Raw genomic sequence first — 22,872 nt, forward strand, 5'->3', positions numbered from 1 at the left:
AATGTTACCTTCTAGTCATTTATTTTATTTTTCAAGCTTTTAGAATGGGCCATCGGCTGATTAGATAGGTACTTGTATAGATATAGCCTTTGTCTGCACAGACTATTGATGCTTCTGACCCTTCAGGTTTTGAGGCAGAAGTGTATGAAGGTTAAGTTTGGGAAGCCTTCTCATTTCCAGAGACTACCCGCAGAGAAGGTGCCGTGTTTGTTATTGGACCAAGTTTCTAATTCAAGCTTAAGAGCATGCTCTGGCTCTGGGAATTCTTGCAATGTTTTTGAATTTGGTGTTGTGAACTAAGTAATTGCTTCTGTGGGGGAAGACATAATGACTACATTGTTGGCCTTCAGTCCTGCGGTACTGCAACAGTTTTAAAACAGAGTTTTACTGGATCTTTAGTTATTATGCTTTGGTGTAGGTATGAGCTATTGTCATTATTGAGCCACTACTTGCTAGCTTGACAACTGAATTCCAAATTATTGTTTTTGTTTTGAATTTTTAAATGCCATGTCTAGTCAGCAATGTTTGGTGAACACTTTGTGGATGTTGTGTGCCCAATTAGTCCTATCACACTGGTAAATTGGTAAGTCCATGCTTTCAATTTTTACTCCCATTGGTCGCTGTGAGGTCTTGGGGGTTTGACTGGTTGTGTTGTCTCTGGAAATGGAATCAAATTATGTTATATTAGGTAAGTTATCATCAGAGTTTGAATTCTGCATGAATAGCAGAGGATGGTCATTCAATTTTTCTTTTAAATTGGGAAGCATTGATTACAACTTGCAGTGGAGAACAGCTACCAAGATTGAAAATGGTGAGGGAAGAACAATGACATTAGATGTTTAAATGCTCCCAGCTTGGATTCAAACAGGCCACAGGTTTTAGCAGCATGTAAAGACCAAGTCAGGCTTGAAGGTTTCAGAAAGCTGTGACTTTTGGAAGAGAGAACCAAATATCTTAATTGTAGCAAGGAGTTGTATTTAAAACTTGAATACAGAAAGGTTAATTGCTGAGGCTGGAGGATCAGGGTAGAGACAAACCTTATTTACAATCTAACATTTTGAAAGCAGTAAAAGCAGAAAATTGTCCCTTACAAATTTCCTTATCAGTCTCTGTAGGGTTTGAAATGTTTTTCTTTTGTAGTGCTCCCTTATTACTCTTTCAAAATTTGAACCCAGAAGCCAAATGACCAATTGAATTGATTATTCTTGGTTGTTTGCTAATGCACACCACACTTAACACTACTTTGCTCTTTAAGTGTTCTATGATGGGCTAAGCACTTTGTAGTGAAGCTGTCCTTCAGTTCTCATGTGCGATAATTTAGCCAAATTGAAGGAAAGTGTGCAGATTAGGTCAATCTCCATGCACTTAATGTGATTTACTTGAATACTGCACAACATCTTATGACCAAAGAGTATAGAATTTCCCAAGCAACAACAGGAAAGTGAAATTTTTGCTTACAGAAACAAATTATGTTGAGCATAAACACTGTTACCAGTGAATACACACTCAATTTCTAATGATCTAATGAGAGCAATCGGAAGCAATTCCTTCTCATTTTGCAGTCTGTCGGCAACAGATACTAATTAAGGTGGCGTTGAACCAACAACTTAGAAAGGCAAGATAGACTTTGGTTGAAATTTAATACAAATCACGCAGCAATTTAGTTGTTGGGAAAGGGCTGCCGACAACTAGTCACCTTTTGACACCACTTTCTAATGCAAACGTCGTCCATCTTTGGAGATTTAAACTTATTATCCCCATAAGCAATATTCAATATCAATTTTCTTCTAGTTAATACAAACCCTTCAGAAGCTGTTATCTTGATGGGTGCTTCGATGGGAGCTCATTACTTACTGCTTTCTCAGATTGTGTGTCAAAGTGCTCCTCGGGGGAGATGTACTTGCAAATCCCCATTTTCCAAGCACTTATCAGCCCAGGAGTGATGTTTCCAGAGTCATTTGATTCTGCTGAAACTCTTGTACGTACCAAACATCGCAACCACCTTCTCAGTATCCTAATTTCTCCTAAAGGTGCCATCTATACATGCCTGCTGGCTGGTTGCCAGTTCTCTAGCACTTCACTTAAGTGGGTACTCTGTGTAGCAGTCATTTGACCACAGGGAGTGTCGCAGCAAACCTAATCCTGACTGGGTTCAAGCATCGTGCAGGTGCACTGTGCAGAGTAGAGATTAACAATGGTTCTGATGTTTTAATCTCCACTTTTTATTCCTATCATTAGCTCTTGCAACCTCCATCTATATTATGACATCTAGTCTGTTAGTTGAATCTCATTTGGTTTTTCCTATTAAACCCCACAGAAATTGGCCAAGATGATGCTGAGGTTTGCAAACTAGTTTGTTGCGTTGTTCTTATTAAATTATGTTTAAAGTAGTTCTGGTAAGTGTCTGTTTTGGTGTTCTTTCATGTATTTTCTTCCTTCTTTGATAAGTCAGGACATGAGTCTGTTCCTCAAAGGTGGGAAACGGAGACTTTGAATGTTTTTTTAAGGCAGATTTGGATAGATTATTATAAGCAAAGGGATGAAAGATTACTGAGGATAGACAGGAATGTGGAAATAAGGTTACTATCACATTAACCATAATCTTTTTGAATGGCGTAGCAGGCTCGAAGAGGCAAATGGCCTCGTTCTGCTCCTAATGTGTGTTTGTTTGTCAGTTACTTGTCCTAGCAACATAGATGTCAACCAGTAGTCAACTTTAATGAAATGTTTTCGTTGGCTTGCCATATAGAACTATACAACGAAGAAGGAGGTCATTTATATCATAACTGTTTTTGAAAGAGTAAGCCAATTAATCCCAGTCCCTCTTCCACTGCTCTACAAATTTTTCCTTGTCAAATTTTCCTTTTGAAAATGCATTTCACCATCAATTGAAATGCTTCCAGTGCTGACAATATTGGCAGTGTTTCCCAGTGCTGCCCTTGATCTTATGATTGCCGTCAGCATCTGCATTATTTTTAATTGTTAATTCTGAAGTCTGTTAACCAGATCGTTCCCATGAACTGTCAACCCTCGTTTTCAAGGCTGCTGGAAATTGGCAACTGATCAAGGGTTCTTTTCATATTTAGCCTGACGGTGAATGTTTGAAGTCCTGATTATTCTATTTATATTGCTCAAATCAAATTGCTAGTATGTATAGATTAAATGTGTTGTTTTTCCATTTTCAAACTTTAGATAAGAAATGGCTGGTGAGGGTGAGATGAAGAAGTTTCAGGTTTCGGATTCTATCAGTTCAGACCTTGTCTTTGTGTTGCGATAATTTGCAGAATCTTCCTCCAAGCTCTGAAAACTTCCATTAGCCACCACCCATACCTTCCTTTGCACTAGTGCCCAGGTCTAATCAGACCCCCACTTCTTTCTCCCCTCACTTATTCCCAGAGTATGGGAAAATTTTGCTATTTTAAGGGTACTACATAAACAGTCATATTTTTGATAACACCTTCGTCAGGCAGTGGTGACATTGCCCAGGAGAATGATTTGCAGAAGCTTACAATGCCTCTCTGTTAGCTGCCAACAGCATTTATTGATTGAGACACAAGAGACTACACATGCTGGAATCTGGAGCAACAAAAAAATCTGCCGGAGGAACTCGGTGGGTCGAGCAGCATCTGTGGGAGGAAAGGAATTGTTGATGCTTTGACGTTGTCAATGAATTTATTGTTAATTTTGTTCAATAAATTGCAATAGGTTTTCTCCGTGAGGGAATGATGCAAAGAAGAAGATCTGGTGTCACAATATAATTTTAGAACCACCAAGGGAAAAATAACAGAAGCAATGACCAAAAATGTTCGAGTGTATTTGCATTGTCATACGTGAAGATACAATCCTTGTCATGTACTGGTCCCCTTGGCCATAGTTGAGAAGGAAGGCCCACTTCCGTGTCTTAAGTACCGTGCTTGTTCAGTCAGGAATGAAAGAGAAAGACATGGTGCCTTGCACATCTTTTCAGGGCTTCCCAAAATGCTTTACAGCCAAGGAAGCAATGTTCCTGTGGTCACTGTTGGAATGCAAGGGTTGCAAGAGCCAGTGACACTGTGAGCTCCCACAGACAGCAGTGTGGAGGCCGGATGATCAGTTTTAGTGATCACTGAATCATAGAAATTTAAAGCATCCTTACCCCCTGTTGACTGAGGTATAGATAACCATTTGGATGCTGGTAATAACCTGCTCTATTTAAAATCTTTGATGTCCACCAGAGAGACCAAACCCAGTTTAATGCCTTGTCCAATAGACGGCTTCTAGAGTGCATCACCCCACCTCTGTGCTGAAGGAACACACTGTGCTTGTAACCTTCTCACGGACGTCGGAGTGTTCCTTACTGAGCCACACCAACAAAGGTATAAATAAATGAAAATCAAAGTAAAAACTGCAGATGCTGGAAATCTGAAATAAAAACAGAAAACGTAGGGAACAGAAAATCGCTGACAGAAAATGTCAGCCGATCAGGCAGCATCTTTGAAAGGAGAAATATTTAATGTTTCAGGTCAAATAACTGCCTGCTCTGGGTGACGATTGCTCAATGAGACGCCACCTTGTGTCCAAATTTGTGCTTCTACTAAGAGTGATGCCACTAACTTTAAATTATTCTGGTTGTTTCCCAGGAGAGTAAATATCATCTGTTAATATGCATGGTGACCAGAACAATGTGGCATTCTACAGATAACATACCGTTTCTAACAGAATCACTTGGGCTAATTATTGTCCTTTTATCGAATTGCTTGCACAGGTACATGGCCAGAATCGAAGACATGGAACCCACAGATATCAATGATGCCGAACTAAACTATGGGGTGGTGATCGACTGCGGAAGTAGTGGGTCTAGGGTGTTTGTATACTTCTGGCCACGGCACAATGGGAACCCTCACGATCTCCTCAACATCAGGCAGATGAAAGACATGAACAGGAAGCCAGTGGTTAAGAAAATCAAACCAGGTAATCGCAGGGCTAGAAGGATCTGCAGACTTCTCGGTTATCAAGCGTAATATGTATGTCGCATCGTTACTCCCACGGTGAAGTGTTACTCTGAATAGCCAAGAAGTTATTTCTTTCTGCCTTCCGGTGTCCACCTCTCTGACAAACTTTTTTCGCGTTCCACGTGCCAGTCAGGCTCAGTCAAGGGATGTGGGTTCAAATCCCACTCCAGAGACTTGAGCACAAGATCTATGCTGACGGTCCAGTGCAGCAATGAGTGAGTGCTGCAATATTGGGGGTTCAGTGGCAGGGCTGCTGCTCTTAATGTGTTCAGCAGAGCTCTGAGCTCTTATTTCTGGTAGTTCAGGTGGGTGTTAAAAGTCCAACAGTACTAATTTAAGGTTATCGGGACGTATTTTCTAGTGTCCCAAGCACCAGTCATCCCTCAGCAACAGTATCAAGAAACTTAACCCACAGTATGAGCTGGGCAAATGTTGAAATTTGCAAGAAAATGACAGGTGAAAATTCAGAAGTGTAAGATGCTGCACTTGGAAAGGGAACACATCAACACTGTGACTGGCGTTTAGCTAGTAGAGTTGGAAGTTTCAGTCTCCAACCATGGCAGATCAGTGATCTAGAAAGACACTGTAGCCGTAAATTTTATCACCACTGCAGTGGAATACAAGCAAGTCATGACCAAACTGTACAACTGTTGTGCTTGGATCACACCTTAAGTACCAGTTCTGGTCATCAACTTGAGCAATAAAGAGACTGCAAATAGATTGCTATTATTAGGAGGAAAGATCCAAGGAAGTATTGGTGCGTACTGCCGAGAAAAGGAATCTACCGTGCCATCTTATCTAAGATTGTAAACTTCAGTGAAATCTTTGGGAATGTTTTGTTAAATTGCAATATTTTGGCGATGAGTTGCATGGGGCAAGCAACTAAAAGGAAATTTGGGACTGATGTTTGTGAGTGCTTTAAATGGTCTTACAACTGTTCTGAGGATATTGCTGTATTTAAACTGCTTTGGCATGGATAACTGTCACTGTTCAATGTTCCTGTGGCATGTTTGAGAGATTTGATAATGTATAATATAAATGCAGGCCTTTAAGTTTTGCTTGGCTCGCACAGTACTACAGAAGCAAGGATAATCTCTCATACTCTGCGGGGAATTAGGTCTTCAATCTACTGACAGCTCATCATTATCATAATGTCACAAAAGTGTTTCCTATGCAGTGAATTACTTTGAAGTGCAATAATTCACCCAGTATGGATAAATGGAAAACAAGTGTCCACAGGCAGTACTGAAATAAAATAGAAGATGCTGGAAAATGTTAGCCCGAGTCTCTGGAAAGAAAAGAATGCTCGTGATTCGTTTCAGTAGTGTGACATTAAGAGGAATAATTGATGTTTACAGTGGTGTCAGGTGCAGTACAGCTGGAATACATAGTCATAGAGTCATACAACAGGGAAACAGGCCCTTAGGCCCATCAAATCTGTGCCAACCATCAAGTACCCCTTTACACTATACACTCATCCACTGTCCTATCAACTCCCCCCTCCCTCCACCCCCCCACCCGTTTCTACCACTCACCAACACACCAGGCACGAACTACAACAGCCAATTAAAGTACTGATCCACACAGATGTGGGAGGAAACCGGAGCACCCAGAGGGTCACAGGGAGGAATTCCACTCAGACAGGACCAGAGATCACGATGAACAAAGGTCTGTAGGGCTGTGAGGCAGCAGTTTGAGTGACTGCACCACTGTACCACCCCAGTAGGACCATTGATAGTGTCATAGGGTTGTATAGCACAGAAACAGGTCCTTCAGCCCACCACATCCATGCCAACCTTGTTGCTAATCCACAGTCATCCCATTTGCCCACAGTAGGGCTGTATCCATCCATGCCTTGCCTATCAAGTGCCTATCTAAACACCTCTTAAACATAGTAATTGTATCTGACTCCACCACCTCCTCTGGCAGTGAGTTCCAGATGTCAACCACTCTCTGTGTAAAACAAAAAAACTCTCCCCTCAGATCCCCTTTAAAACTCTTCCCTCTCACCTTAAACTTTTGCCCTCTTGTATTTGATACCCTCCCATGTGAAGATGATTTTGACTGTCTGCCCTATCTGTCCCTCGTAATTTTTTTATACCTCTGTCAGGTCACCCCTCAGCCGCCTTTGCTCCAGGGAACACAAGCCCAGCCCATCCATTCTCTCCCCATAACAAAGGTCCTCCAATCCGGGCAACATCCTGGTGAATCTCTTCTGCACTCAAGGCAAGAACCTCCTTCCTCTGCTGTGGCGACAAGAACTGAACACAATACACCAAGTGTGGTCTAAGCACTTTGTTGTAAGGTTGCAACATAACCTCCCAACTTTTATATTCTGTGTCCCAACCTGAGACAAGCAAGCCATATTGCTGACTTTGCCATCTTTCCACCTGTGTTGCCGCTTTGAGGACAATGGACTTGAACCCCAAGGTCTTTCTATTCATCAGTATTCCTTAGCGTGTGCTCCTCTCTCTCCCCCCACCTCCTTATTCTGGCGTCCGCCCTCTTCCTTTCCCGTCCTGATGAAGGGTCTCTGCCCGAAACGTCGACTGTTTATTCTCCCTGCACCCCGCCCCCCCCCCCCCCCGCCCCGCCAAGGAGGCTGCCTGACCTGCTGAGTTCCTCCAGCACTTTTTGTGTACCACTTACTGTATGTGCCTTACCCTGTTTGATTCCCATGTACAGCTGTAGACGATTCAGCACTTTGGTCCTGCTTCCCCATTCTAATTAGATCATAACTGACCTTTACTTTGCCTCCACTCGTTCTACATCCTTCAGCACTTCAATAAAATCTATCAGTCGTGGTTTTAAAAGCACTAATTTTCCCAGCACTCAAGGCTTTTTGGGTGAGATGGTTTCATATCTTCAATTCATTTTGTGTAGGAACAAGTTCAAAACTTTCCCATTTTCCCAATGTGTATATTATACAATTAAGTCCTTGACATAACATTTCAGCCAAAGGCCTCTCTGTCCCAGGACTGCAGTCAAGTGGCTTGGCTCAAATTGCTTGTATGTTACCCATGTCCTCAGTCTTCTGACTTGAGCAAGACAACATCTCTCTGAGCCTGGCTGATGCCCTCAGCTGGTCATGCCTTTACAAAGTCGGTTTGAACACAGAGCCACTTTGTGATGTGCGTGTCAGCTGTGGCATGATGGGTGGCACACGTGCCTTGGAGTAGGTTCAACTCACCCTCGGGAGACGTCAGATTGTTGGCTGACACTGCAGTGAGGCACCACCTAAGGTGTTAGCTCTCTGCTGAGACACTTAGCCTTGGCTTCTACGGGTAACCTTTAAACAGTTAGTGTCCTCATTGCCAATGCTCCCTTAAACATCAGCACTAGAAGAAAAAATGAGTTAGTCATTCATTTTGTGGAGAGTTGTTGGAATGCAGCTGAGGCTGATGGTTGTCATACCTTTCACCAACAATTCATGCCATGAAGCAGTTGAGGTTAGAAAGAGATGATGTGCAAGTACAAGTCTTCCTCTCCTATTTCTTGGGTGTATTTTGTGTGCCTAACCAGTCCAAGGCAGCAGAGCTCTACAAAGAAACTGATCAGTTGCAGCGAGTTGAATTCAACTGCATTCTCGTCCAGTAAATAATTGTTCAACTTGCTGTGATGAATCATTTGTTTGTAGAGCTCTGCTGCCTCCCTCTGGTTATGAACCCAGATTGCACCTTCACATTAATACAGTTTTAATGCAGTCAGAAAACAAACCGCTGGAGGAACTCAGCGGGTCAGGCACCATCTATGGAGGGATATGGACAGTCAGAGGCATGTTGAGCCAAATGAGAGAGAAACAAAGGACTGCAGATGCTGAAAACTAGATGAAAAACACCATGATGCTGGAGGAACTCAGCAGGCCGGTGGAGAAAAGCAGGCTGTCAACGTTTCGGGTCAGGACCCTTCTTCAGGACTGAAGATAGGAAAAGGGGAAGCCCAGTATACAGGAGGGAAAAGCAGAGCAGTGATAGGTGGACAAAAGAGGGGAGGTGGGGTGGGTACAGGGTGGTGCTAGGTAGATGCAGGTAAGAGATGGTGATAGGCAGGTGCGGGGGAGGAGGGGAGAGCAGATCCACCGGGGGGTGGGTCAAAGGTAAGGAGGAAAAAAGAGGGGTAGAAAAAAGAGAGGCTGGGAAAAGGAAGATAAGAGGCCTGGGTGGGGGTGGGGTGGGGGGGGGGGTTGGAATTAAAGTGGGAGAATTCAATGTTCATGCTGTTAGGCTACAAGGTTCCAAGATGGAAAATGAGGTGCTGTTCCTGCAGTTTGCGCTTGGAATTCTCCTGACAGTGGAGGAGGCCGAGGACTGACATATCAGTGATGGAGTGGGTGGGGGGGGGGGGGTTGAAGTGACTGGCAACAGGAAGATGCAGATCATGGTTACGGACAGAGCGCAGGTGTTCTGTGAAACGGTCACCTAGTCTGCGTTTGGTCTCACCAATGTAGAGGAGGCCACGCTCGGAGCACCGAATGCAGTAGGTGATATTAAGGGAGGTGCAGGTGAATCTCTGTCTCAAACCAAATGAGCACCAACTGTGATGTTTCAATCTGAGACAGCACTGAGTATTTCTTGGAAGTAATTAGGTGGTTGCCGTCTGAAAATGTTTGACCTCTCGCATTTGCATTATTTAATTGATATTTAACAAGCGTTCATTGTAAATGCTTCTCCAGGTATCTCGACGCTGGCCTCCTCCCCAGATAAAGCCATGGATTATCTCCGTCCTCTCCTGCGCTATGCCGCTGACCACGTTCCTGTTGCAAAGCACAAAGAGACGCCGTTGTACATCCTTTGTACAGCAGGCATGAGGCTTCTACCAGAAAGGTACAGGGATTGAATTTGGGGGGGATTTCACTGCACTTCTCAGCAAATTAAATTACAGCTCGTATGTTATATTTAAAAAAAAACTAGATTTAAGATATCTTTATTAGTCACATGTACATCAAAACACAGTGAAATTGCATAGAGTGTTCTGGGGGCAGACCGCAAGTGTCGCCACGCTTCTGGCGCCGACATAGCATGCCCACAACTTCCTAACCCGTACGTCTTTGGAATGTGGGAGGAAACCAGATCACCCAGAGGAAATCCATGCAGACACGGGGAGAATGTACAAACTCCTTACAGACAGCGGCCGGAATTGAACCCGGGTCGCTGGCACTGTAATAGCGTTGCGCTAACAGCTACACTACCGTGCCTGCCCTATACTTTAAAAACTACTGCTAATGGGGTATGTGAACGGACTGTCGCTGGGACATTTGCAGTTCAGAAAAAAGTTCTTAGGCTGTTGTTCTTGAGTGGGATAGTTTTCCATTAATACCACAGTCCTTCAGTATTGAGCAAACAAGCACATCCCTGATTGATCCCATATTCCACCAAATAACTGGGAACCTCTCCAGTTCTCTCACCAGTGTATATCAGTGTAAGTTCCCAAACAAACTCTGGGGCACTGGATTGTTCTGGTGCCCTCTTGTGCTACATCAGTGTGATCACAGATTCACTCAAATTCCGGTCTGTACAAACGAGTTTTGCAATAGAACCAGTTTTGCAACTCATCAGAGCAGCTCATAATTCACTCAGAGCAAAAATAGCCCAGACACTTCAAATGAAATTTTCCCTTGGTGATGGAAGAGACAAGTCATTTTGTCAGATTTTTTTTCATATTTTAGTTTAAAATCCCAGTTTTAATTGTTGACACAGTCAGACTTGTGCTTTCTTATTGATTTCAGCTACTGGGTACATTTCTGGATCAAGTGCAGAAGCATCCTCAAACTGCAGACTAGTCCAAGAGCAATTTTATGGGTACTGAGGAGAATGTCAAGAAGTTTTGAGGGATATAAGGCAGGATAGGTGAATGAGTTTGGGTGTGGCAGATGAAATATTGCAGAAAAATTCTGTCATCGACTTTGGAGTAAAAAAATTGAAAGGTTTAGTATTTTTTAATGGTGAGAGAATGAATGGTTCAGATGGTCAGAGGAATCTATTGTACAAGAATTACAGAAAGTTAACATGCAGGATCAGCAAGCAGTCAGGAAGGCAAGTGGTTCACTGGCCTTTTTTTGCAAGACAGTTTGAGTACAGGGGAGTCCTGCCTCGCTAACAGAGTTTGAGACTGCATCTGAAATAAATTGGTTTATTATTGTCACGTGTACCGAGGTACATTGAAAAACTTTGTTTTGCATGCCATCCAGACAGATTGTTTCATCACATCAGTATATAGAGGTTGTACAAGGGAAAAACAATAACAGAATGCAGAATAAAGTGTTACATTTACAGTGCAAGGTAGATTGTGAGGTCAAGAGTCCATCTTATTGTTTGTTAATCTTTAATCTTGTAACAGCAGAATAGAAGCTGTCTTTGAGCTTGGTGGTACATGCTTTCAGGCTTTTGTATCTTCTGCATGAAGGGAGGAGAAGAAAAGAGAATGACTGGGGTGGTGGGGTCTTTGATTGTGTTGGCTGCTTTCCCAAGGCAGCAAGAAATGTAGACAGAGTCTAGGGAGAGGAGGCTAGTTTCCGTGATGTGCTGATCTGTGTCCACTGCAGTTTCTTGCGGTCATGGGCAGAGCAGTTGCCATAATTGTGTACAAGTCTGATCTCCCTACCTGAGAAAATATATGCCTGTGATAGACGGAATACAGCAAAGGTTCACCAAGTTGGGTTCATGGAAGGGTAGGTTCATCCTGTGAGAAGAGGTTAAGCAGACTGGCCCTATAAATTCACATGAAAGTTAATGTCATTGAAACATGCAAAACTCTTGCAGGGCTTGATAGAGTAAAGGCAGAGTTAATGTTTATCCTGGCTTGCTTATCAAGAACCACGGACCACAGACTCAAAATAAGGGGTCAGCCACTCAGGACAGAGATGAGAAGAAATTTCTCTATCCAGGAAACCATGGAAGCTCTCTAGCTGAGTATATTCAGATGGATCAATGGATCTGTTTTTGTTAATTAGGGAATTGAGGGATATAGGGTTAGTGCAGGAAAGTGGAGCAAAGGTAAAAGACCAGCCACAATCTTGTTGGGGAGGAGGCATAAGGTTCCTCACCTTTCTTGTGCTCACAGTTTTTTTTGTGCTGTCATTTCCCTGCCGACGACACAGAAGTAGGTGGAAGGGCATGTTGTGATGAGGATATTATGAGCCGGCAGTGGGTTATAGATGGATTGAATGATTGGGCAATAACTTGGCAAATGGAGATTAATGTGGGGAAGTATGAGGCCATGAACTTTGACACGAGGAATCAAGATATGGATTATTATCCCAAAGGGGAGAGAGTGCAAAAGAGTGAAGTACAGAGAGATCTAGGTGTTCTAATTCATGAATCACAAAAAGCTAGAGGCAGGTCCAAAAATAGTTAACTGGCATTTTGTCCTTCATTGAAAAGGGATTGGGGTTTAAAAATAGGTTTTGTTGCAATTGTACAGGGTGTTGGTAAGGCCACATCTGGAGTACAGTTATGATCCTCATATCTGAAAAAGGATATGGTATATTGGACACAATCCCAGAGCAATTGATCGGACTAGTTCCTGGGATGAGAGGGTTGTCTTATTAAGAGAGGCTAAACAGTTTGGGTCTGCATTCTTTGGAGTTTAGAAGAATGAGGGGTGACCTTACTGAGATGTGTATGGTTCTGAGGGGGCATGACAGTAGATATTTGAGACATTTTCACCACAGGGAGAATCTTGAATGATGGGCGTAGTTACAAGATAATGGGCTGGTCATTCAAAGCCGGTGCGCAGAAATTTATTTCTGCAAAGGTTGGTGAATCTCTAGAATTCTCTACCCCCCAGAAGGTTGTGGAGGTTAGATCATAGCAGTATTTAAGGTAGAGGTAAATTTTTGAAAGAGCAGGGAATTGGAGAGGCACAAGAGGAACTGAAGCCAGATTAGATTGGCCGTGATTATATTGAATGGCAGAACAGACAGGAGGGGCCGAGTGGCCTACTTTCCTGCGAGTGTTGGTTGTTCTTCCACCCCATCCCCAGCCTCCACTCAGTGTTAAAACATTTGCCTGTAAAATCTGTTTGAGCCTGCTCCCAGTTGTACATCACGTTCTAATGGAAGTGCAAGTCCAGCAGAGTGCTCGGTAAGTGAAATCTCCCACCATGGAATGCCATTGGAAGCTAAAACTGGAGAATTTGCTGAGAGGGTCATTGGTTTCCAGGGTGGCTCCTGAAAGTGAAGTGATATTGGAGGGAAATCAGATTGGAATTCAAATGTCTCGCACCTCTTCAGCCAACAGGGTGCCATTCTCCAGGACCTTTACACTAACGTGCCGGTCGAATTTGACTTCCTGTTTTCGGAGTCGCAAGCGGAAGTGATATCTGGTAAACAAGAAGGTGTGTATCACAGAGTCATAGAGTTGCCCAGCACGGAAACATGCCCTTTGCCCCGTTCGTGCTGACCAAGGTGCCTTCCTGAGTTAGTCCCGTCTGCCTGCATTTGGCCCATACCCCTCTAAGTCTTTCTATCCATAAACCTGTCCAAGTGTTTTTTAAACATTGTGATTGTAGTGACCTCTACCACTTCCACATACCCACCACCCCCTGTGTGAAAAACTTGCCTCTCAGGTCTCCTTTAAATCTTCCCTCTCTCACCTTAAATCTATGCCCTATAGTTTTGGACTCCTCAAACCTGGGACCATCCACCTTGCCTATGCCCCTTCATGATCATCAAAGAACCGCAGATGTCGGAAATCTAAATAAAAGCAGAAAATACTTGAAGCCCTCAGCAGATCGGGCATAATCCCTGGAAAAGAAAAACAGTTGATGTTTCGGGTCGAAGACCTTTCTTCAGAACTGGTGTGTGTGTAATGGTGCATCCTTTAACAATGTGGTCTCTGCTTGTCAGCAGTACTGTGCATTTTCTGTCGCAGTTCCTCGTCAGAACAACCCAAAAAGCATTGACTCATTGCCATCAGTGGGCAGTTAACTACTTCAATGGACTTGGGTTAATGGGAACCCCAAAGCAAAATACTACAGATGGTGAGAATCTGAAATAAAACAGAAAATGCTAGTAACATGCAGCAGGTGAGGCAGCATCAGTGTAGAGTGAAGCAGTTAACGTCTCAGGTCAATGAAATGGAGAAGTACAAGGCAAGGTCAGTAGTAGGGTAGAGAGCAGAAGAGACTGAAACTGGTGGAGGAGCCAGCTGAAGAAGAATGATAAAAGTTGGTGACTAGCAAAACATATGTGTGAGGGAGGTGTACATAGAGGGAGGTATGTGAAGTCTCCAATTCCCAGAAGAGAGAGGGAGATAACATGAATACTAGAAATGAGTTACAAGGCTGGAATAGCTGATTAATTTGACGTTTTTGAATTCAGAGTCGAGACCAGAAGGGTGTAATGTGCCAAGTTGGAAGGCGTGGGGCTGCTTCTCGAGCTTGTCTTGAGTGTTGTTGGAACAGTGTCAGAGGCCAAAAGCAGAAAGGTCAGAGTGAAAGGAGAAATAAAGTGGCATTCAGGGGTCACCATTACAGATTGTTCCACAAAACGGTCGCCCAATGAAGCCACTGCTGTAAATGACATGTACGCTGATACAGAGACACAGCAATATAGTTGTGTATGTGGCTTCTTGCAAGTTCTCCCAAACTGAGCAGCTGGATGTGTCCTGTGTCCATCCCATTGGCCATGATAGACGATGGCATCAGTGTCAAAGACGCATCATTTCTATCACTGTTGTCGTGGGCAACTGCATCCACAAGCAGATTGAGGAGGGCAAGATCGAGTAGGTTTATCTCTTATGTTGGTTCTCTCTCTACCTCCTGGAGACCCAGTTTTATCCTTCAATGCTTAGACAGCTCAGTCAGAGTGATAGTGCTCCCAAGTTACTGCAGGTGAGGGACATTGATGTCCCCAGCTAGCGCACGTTCTGTGGCGTGCTATTGTCAGAACTTCCATTTGTTATTCAACATTGATCATCTGGGGGAGGATGGTGGGTGGTAACCAGGAGGAGGCTTCCTCACCCATGAGAGTTCATGGATGTGGAGTCAACCGTGAGGATTCCCAAAACTACTACAATCCACTTGTGTATCACTCTGGCTGCCACTTCTGGTGATCACCAATGGACAGGACGTACCCAGGGATTGTGATGAAGGAGTCTGGTGTGCTGTCTGTAAGTTATGCTTGCATAGTGTGAGACATCAGCCCCCAGGCATTTGTAACTACAAGGTCTGCCAGAAAAGGAGAGATTTTATCTCATCCAATTTCATGTCTAGGGTGATATCAAGTTACCTTTACTGTTTTATCCTTTTTCTGCCTCAGTGTAATGATTTGGTACAACTGAATGACTTTCTTGGCCAATTCAGACAGCCAAGAATCAACTCTTTTCCAATGGGTCTGGATTGACATACAGACTAGACCAGATAAAGCAGATTAAGTAAATCAATCTGATTAAATTGAATTAATAAATTAAATCAGATTAAGGTGACCCACTCCTTAAACCACTACAGCCCTTATGGTGAAGGATTCCCACTGTGACGTTGAGTGATCCCAGCATCTCACAGGAAGAGCTAGTGATGGATCTCCAAGTCAGGATGATGTGTGGTTTGGAGGGGAATAATTCTTTGTGCAAGATATGACCCCATCAGAGTGTTTTCCTTTGATACCTATTAACTTCAGTTTTACCAGGGTTCCTTGATGCTGTACTCAATCACATGTTGCCTTGATGTAAGGTGAATCACATTCAGCTCGCCTCCGGAGTTCAGTCTAGTAGTTTTATGGTCACTATTACTGGAGTTTCATTTTTACGTAATTAACTTCATATATTTAGCTTTGTTCAGGTAGAGAGAGAAGGAAGGAGACAACAACGAGATACCCTGCTTAGGTTAAGCATGTAGTTGTCACACCCCGGGTTAACGTGCTTCCATGTCAGAATATTCCAAAACTAATCAGCCTTTGTTTCCTTACCAAGTGGTTTGTGAATTATGGGGGTTAAAAACTAGGTCACTGAAAGGGAGTTCTATTGGAACTTATAAAACAGCAGCAATTTCCCTCCGGTTTTATTTCTGTCTAATCTCTCTGTTGGGCTCCTCATACCAAGGTGATTACTCGGTGTTGGTGTTCTGATCCATAAACTTTGACCAATCCCTGGTAAACTATCTACCTTGTTCATGTGTGGGCATTCCACAACTAGTGTCAGCAGGTTGTTCAAACAGTCTTTGTCAGTGCATCAAAGCCTTGCTTTACCACTTAGTTGTTTCAGCCTTATCATACATGTTGATGTGCAGAAGGCTTTGATTCTTCCAAATTCAGTTGTTAGTTCCCCATTTCGATATCCTCACCTTCGAATTTTGAACCACGTGACTAACCAGATACTGATATTGTGAAGCACTACTATATTTTTTTGTAACAAGTTTCAAGCTTGTAATTAATGTAGAATTATCTTGACAGGGGTTTATGCCTGGATTGGAATCAACTTTGTTCTTGGACGGTTTGACCATATTGAAGACAGTAAGTCTGCCTGTTAATACTGCTGTGTTTCCAATCACACCCAACCTCTGTGTTACAGTATGCAATCTTCACTCCTGTGTCCACTTTGCAGCCTCCTTATTTTATTCACCATCAGTAACAACTTTCATTGTCATTGACCACACCTCTTTAGTTCACTGTCTAAATCTCACAATACTTTTCTGTAGAATAATTAACAGAAAAGCAAAATATTCAGTATGTTTTAAATCTAAAATAAGAACAGAAAATACTGTAAATACCCAGCAGACCAGGCAGCATCTGTGAAGAGAGAAGCAGGATTACCAATTTAAGTTATTGACTTCTCCATTGCCTCCCCTCCATTGACTCTGTCTATACTTCCCGCTGCCTCGAGAAAAGAGCTAACATAATCAAGGACCCCTCTCACCCTGATCATTCTCTCTTCTCCCCCCTTCCTTCCACCGGGAAGATGCAAAAGCTTGGGAACACCTACCGCCTGGCTCAAGGACAGCTTCTATCCTGCTTTTTTATCAGACTCTTGAACAGACCTCTTGTACAATAAAGATGAACTCTTGATCTCTCAGTCTACCTCATCGTGGCCCTTGCACCTTATTTGTCTACCTGCACGGCACTTTGTCTGTAACTGTAACAATATATTCTGCATTCTGATATTGTTTTCCTTTTGTACTACCTTGATGTACTTGTATGTGGAATGATCTGTCTGGATGGCATGGAGACAAAAGGTTTTCACTGTATCTCATTACATGTGACAATAATAAACCAGTTCCAATTCTCTCCACTGTGCTGCCTAGCATGCTGTACTAAGGGAGTCCTACACTGCCAGAGGTGCTGCCTTTTGAATGAGACCTGCTGCACACATGGTTCTTCTCTCACCTTTTCTGCTTTTTGTTCTTGTCTGCATATATTCCAAATGTAAATTCTGCTTCCTCTGTCTGATTTGGACACTTTGTTTGCTGCTTGCTTATTTCATTTAGTCCCAGAAAACTTTCTGTAGCAGCATTTGCACTACCATTCTGTGGAGACTTTAAATTTCAGTGCCTTTACTTCAGACTCATGGAAACTTTCTCATATTACAGAGAATAGTGGCTGTGATCATCAGTGCTTTGACCCACTGGCTGGAAGATTAAGAAATAACCAAAGTCAAACAGAAGCAGACTTTTCCATATCAGTGAGATAATGGGAGACCTTTATCTTAACTCTTTTTATCACCCCCATCACATCTACCAATACTCTTAGCTGGCAAAATTGATGGAGCTCAGATTTAAAATTGATTACATTTACTGTTTCGTTGGAGAGAGTTCTACATTTCCACCACCCCTTGTATGAAGAAGTGTTTCACAATTTCTCTCTTGGCTGTTGACCTTGTCAGCATGCCCCATGTCCCCAGAATGAATATGGAAAAAAAAATCCTGCCTTTATACATAAAAAAACAGAAAATGCTGGAGATACTCTGATCAAGTGGCATCTGTGGAGAGAGAAGCAGTTAATGTTTCGGGTTGAAGTCCCACCATTCATAAGCTGTGCCGTGGTACTGTTGGTAACACTCTTGCCTCTGAGTGTGATGGTTACAATGCAGCTTGCTCTAGAGATCTGGACACAAAAGGTTAGGTCGACATTCTGGTGCAACCCTGAGGGAATCCTCTGCACTGTGAGAGATGCCATCTTTCCTATCCATTAAAGTGAAGCCTGACTGCTCTGTCCTGGCAACTACTCATCCCTCAGTCAAGATCACTGAAACATATTATCTGTTCACCATCACCGTGCCGTTTATGGGAGATTACTGTGGACATATTAGCTCTAATTTTTCCTCCTTGCAACAGTAAATGCATTTCAAAAATTACCTCATTAGCTGGGGATTAGTTTTGGGTCTCTCTGGGGTTCTGAAAGGCACGACAGAAAGGTAATCCTTTCCTTTCTCTTATTTCAACTATCTGTCAGGTTTGAATCAGCCACCAATCTAATTTCAGCTATTTCCTTTTCCCGTTCTCTCCTATTGGCTTTAGATACTGACGCACGTGTTGCTGTGACCGTGTCCAGCAATCCCAACCAAGGTCCCATGATTCGCAAACGGACTGTGGGCATACTGGACATGGGTGGTGCTTCTGTTCAAATTGCCTACGAGGTGACAAATCCTTTAGTGTTTGACTCACTGGAGCAGGTCAGCATCTAAATTTAATTTTAATTGTTTTTGACAATATCTATTCAGGGCACAGTCTACTGTACAAGTAACCCCTGCGTTGAGGCTGTCGGGCTATGGAAACTCGCCCTTTACAGAATTAACAAATCATTACCCAAAAATTTGAGATATGGAATAAATTCCCTCTCATGGAATTTGTGTGAGGAAAATAAGTAAATGAATCAACACATCTTTTAACTTTTGGGTTTTTGTTTCAGCTTCATGTTACAGAAATCATGATACAGCCTGTCTTCTAGGAACACACCCACGTAATACGAGGCTGTCCTGTGAGCTGAAGCTGAGCTGAGCTGAGCTGAGCTGAGCATACGCCACCATTGGCAGGAGGATTTAAATGCAACAAGTTTCCGCAAGCAATTTCAGCATAAATGTGAACTCAAATTTATAATAGAAATGTTGGTGATTCTTGTGACCATAACTTTTCACGATAAAGTGAATCAACTTTGGGACAATTTTTATGAAAGAGTAGCACTTAAATCAAAATGTGGGGCTGCTTTCAGTTGGGCAATGAATGTTGCTGATGCTGGTTTCTAAGACAGGAAAATCATTCTTACCCAGCCATGACCCTGAAAGACTTCTCTGAAAACCTAGTTCTTCCAAAATGTAAAAGAGCAGAAATTGCATTTGCAATCATTTTTAAGATTTCTTTGCAGCTTTATTTTGCAGGAAGGAAGGCTTTTTTGGTGGGAAAAGAAGAAAATGTTCAGTTCCTGTGTGGTTTCTTGTCATTTTTCATTCTAAGCTACAGATTTGTCATTACAGGAAGAAGCTGCTAAGGGTTTACTGGCTGAATTCAACCTTGGTTGTGACGTTCATCACACTGAGCATGTGTACAGGGTTTATGTAACTACCTTCCTGGATTTGGTGGAAATTATGCTCGCCAGCGTTATGAGGATCTAATTTTTAATAATGCCACAACTACAAACAGGTATATTAACAAAAGAGGAACACAGCAAGTTTTCTACTGTTGTAATGGCTCAACTTGTAGGACCATGAAGTTTTGGGTTGACTTGACTTCAGCTGGGATGACTGTTCGGATGTCATCTATATTCAGTGGATGGAAGCAGGGAATCACATGGGATTTTTTTTGCTCTTGTTCCTCATCCAGCAATCACGGCATGAGCAGCCTTTAGCTAAGCACAGGATCAGTTTCTGCTGCATTCCCTTTGTAACCAGCCAATCACCATCTACACAATCCTAATTTAGTTGATCTACAAGAGAGGTGTCAGCAACACTAAGACCTACCCTGGCTATAAAAGGAAGAGCAAAAGATGGGACGGTAGTGAGAAGAGACTTGTTAAGTAAAGGAAAGTGAAGTGATTTTTTTTTTGGCAGATATTGATGTCAGAGTCGAGTTTATTATCATCTGCACAAGTCCATGTGTGAACAGGTGTAAGGAAGAACTTACTTGCAGCAGCATCATGGGCACAGAGCATTCATATAAGCAGCATTCACAAGAAAAACAAATTATACACCATTTTTACAAGAAAGGACACAATTAGAACAAAAAAAAACGAAGTCCATTTTAGTGCCAAGTGATCAGAGTGGTCACAGTGTTGCTAAACTGTAGTGATTAGGGTTTTCCCTGTTGGTTCAAGAACCGAATGTTTGAAGGGAAGTAACTGTTCTTGAACCGGGTGGAGTGGGACTTGAGGCTTCTGTATCTCCTGCCAATGGTAGCTGCGAGAAGGTGGCATGGCCCATATGGTGGGGATCATTGATGATGGATGTTGCCTTCTTGAGGCAGTGCCTGCTGTAGATACTACCGACGGTGGGGAGGGATGTGCCGTGATGTATTGGGCAGAGTCCACTGCTCTCTGCTCTAAATGGGAGTGAATACCTTGTATTTATGTAGTATTTTCCATATTTTAATTGATGAGGGAACATACTGAGATTTTAGATTCTATCATAGTTTTGTATTTTGAGCGAATGGTTGATATCTATTTCCATGAAAATATTAGCAAAACTGTGGTAACAAGTATTTATCACAAACATTTTAAAATTGTGCACTCCAGTCTCTTAGTGGAATCTGAAGTAGTGGAACCGATGTGATTCTCGCTTCTTAACGCTGGTCATTGAGAGGAAGGGTAACATGCCAACCATAGCGCCAATCTGGAGTCATCTACCTCAGACCTACATGATCGGCATGTTGCACCATTACAAATGTGTCCTTCTCAAAGAATGTAGTGCCAAGTAAAGGCCAACTAGTGCCTATTGTAAATGATGCATAGAAAGCAGGAACAAGTTACTGGCTGGCATCTATGCAAGGAATTTGAGCTTTCTAGAATGGGTACCTACAAATCATTTCAAAGCCACACTGTAGTTAAAGGTCAGAAGGCCTGGATTTATTAATGGTCATCTGTATGTGATCAGGACACATTGCATACAAATAAAATTGATCCCAAAAGCCGGGTCTTAAACATCATTAGGCATTATTTTTGAGGCACAGTCTATTTGTAACAGATTGGGAGGGAAGTGGAGAGCATTCGGAATATAAAGCTGTTGTTTCTTTCGCAGATTACTAGGACAACACATGGGTGTCAGTGCAGAGAGCCCCTACCTCGATCCCTGTTTGTCCCTTGAAACAACCGACACCGTTCAGAAGGATGAACAGACCTTGCACTTGAAAGGAGTCGGGAACTTTGACGAGTGTTGCAAGCAAATCAAACCATTCCTGAACAAAGGGAATGAGACCAACACATCCTTCAATGGGGTTATCAGCCACCTATTGATTTCTATACAGTGAATTCTACGGATTCTCTGAGTTCTATTACTGTACTGAAGACGTTTTTGCGCATGGGAGGTCAATATGATGGTATTAGGTACACAAAAGCAGCCAAGGTATGGAAACCCTGTACGTGAAAGGTCATTGATTTTACAAAATACAGCATATAGCATCTGCGACACAAACTGGCTGTTCGATCAATTGGACCGTGAAGGTGTTTATTCCCTGTTCTGGTCTCCTCCCACTTCTCTATTAACATAACTTCATTCCTTTCTTTCTTCTGTTCAATATTCCCATCAAGCATCCATGCATTTTATCTCAATCACTCCTTGTGGTAGCAATTCCATGCTTGAACCAACTTCCTTGACTACCATTGGCTGATATTTCACTGGTGCAATATTCTATCTGCAAGTCCGCCCAGTGGTACAGCAAGTAGAGCTGCTACCTTGGTTCGATCTTGACCTTTGGCGCTGTCTGTGTGGAGTTTGCATGTTCTCCCTGTGAGTTTCCCCCGGGTGTTCTGGTTTTCTCCCGCATCCTAAAGACATGCTGATTGTTAGGTTAAATGGCAGTGTAAATTGCCTCTAATGTTGGTGGGTGCTAGGAGAATCAGAGGGGAATTGATGGGCAAGTGAGTGAAAATAGGTTGCAAGAAGATAAATTGGGAATAGGACTGCTCTGAGAGCCAGCATAGGCCCTGAGCTAAATTATTTCCTTCTATTTCTTAAGAAAATAAAAGAACTAAATATTAAGACAGATTTTGAAGTATTGGCAAGTCTTTCAAAATGATTACGTTCCACTCCATCTTTCTTTTCCAGGATTATTGTGCTACCAAATGGACAACGTTAAAAGAACGGTTTGATCGCAACCTGTTTTCATCTCATGCGGACCTTTACAGATTGAAGTAAGTGTTCCAGGGACTAACCTTGAGCAGCAGAACCATGAGCACAAGCAGAGGCATGAACCTCTATTCAAGTAAATTCTCAGAGATTCTTTATGTACAGACCAGTGTGATGTGGATTGAAATGCTGCAGCAGATCATGTTGTGTGCTGCAACTATACCGACACTTTTGATTTTGATGGTACTCAGGAACTGGGTTAAGAACATAAGAAGTATAAACAGAATTAGGCCATTTGGCACTTCTAACCTGTCCTTGTATTCATCAAGATCGTGACTTAGAGACACAAGAGACTGCTGGAATCTGGTGCAACTGCCTCTGTCTCCCAACTCCACTGCATCCCCTCCCCTACCTAGCTCGATCTACCCATCATCCTTCACCCGTCTTCAGTCCACCAATCATTTACTGGCCCCTGTCTCACCACCCCCACCCCTTGTACTGGCCACCTCCACTCTCAACTGTCTATCCTGATGGAGCGTCGACAATTCATTTCACACACACACAAACCCCCCCCCCCCCCCCCCGCCCCACCCCCACAGATGCTGCTCGACTCTCTGAGTTCCTCCAGCAGATTGTTTGTTGCTCATGACTGAAGAGTCAGGCTGTGTGGAAACAGTCAT

At 42.9% G+C, this 22,872-nt stretch overlaps 1 protein-coding gene across 1 annotated transcript in view; it reads left to right on the top strand.

The window, feature by feature from the left end:
- LOC127576656 (ectonucleoside triphosphate diphosphohydrolase 4-like) overlaps positions 1-22,872 on the top strand; it is a 45,637-nt gene that overhangs the window by 18,034 nt on the left and 4,731 nt on the right. The window contains 12 exon segments of the mRNA XM_052027243.1: positions 4,745-4,950; positions 9,664-9,814; positions 13,222-13,325; positions 16,378-16,437; positions 18,438-18,592; positions 19,391-19,481; positions 19,484-19,556; positions 21,146-21,339; positions 21,342-21,362; positions 21,365-21,417; positions 21,419-21,469; positions 22,172-22,261. Coding sequence (XP_051883203.1) covers positions 4,745-4,950; positions 9,664-9,814; positions 13,222-13,325; positions 16,378-16,437; positions 18,438-18,592; positions 19,391-19,481; positions 19,484-19,556; positions 21,146-21,339; positions 21,342-21,362; positions 21,365-21,417; positions 21,419-21,469; positions 22,172-22,261 — 1,249 coding nt within the window.

Source organism: Pristis pectinata, chromosome 12 (genome assembly GCF_009764475.1).
Source record: "Pristis pectinata isolate sPriPec2 chromosome 12, sPriPec2.1.pri, whole genome shotgun sequence".
NCBI classification, from domain to species: Eukaryota; Metazoa; Chordata; class Chondrichthyes; order Rhinopristiformes; family Pristidae; genus Pristis; species Pristis pectinata.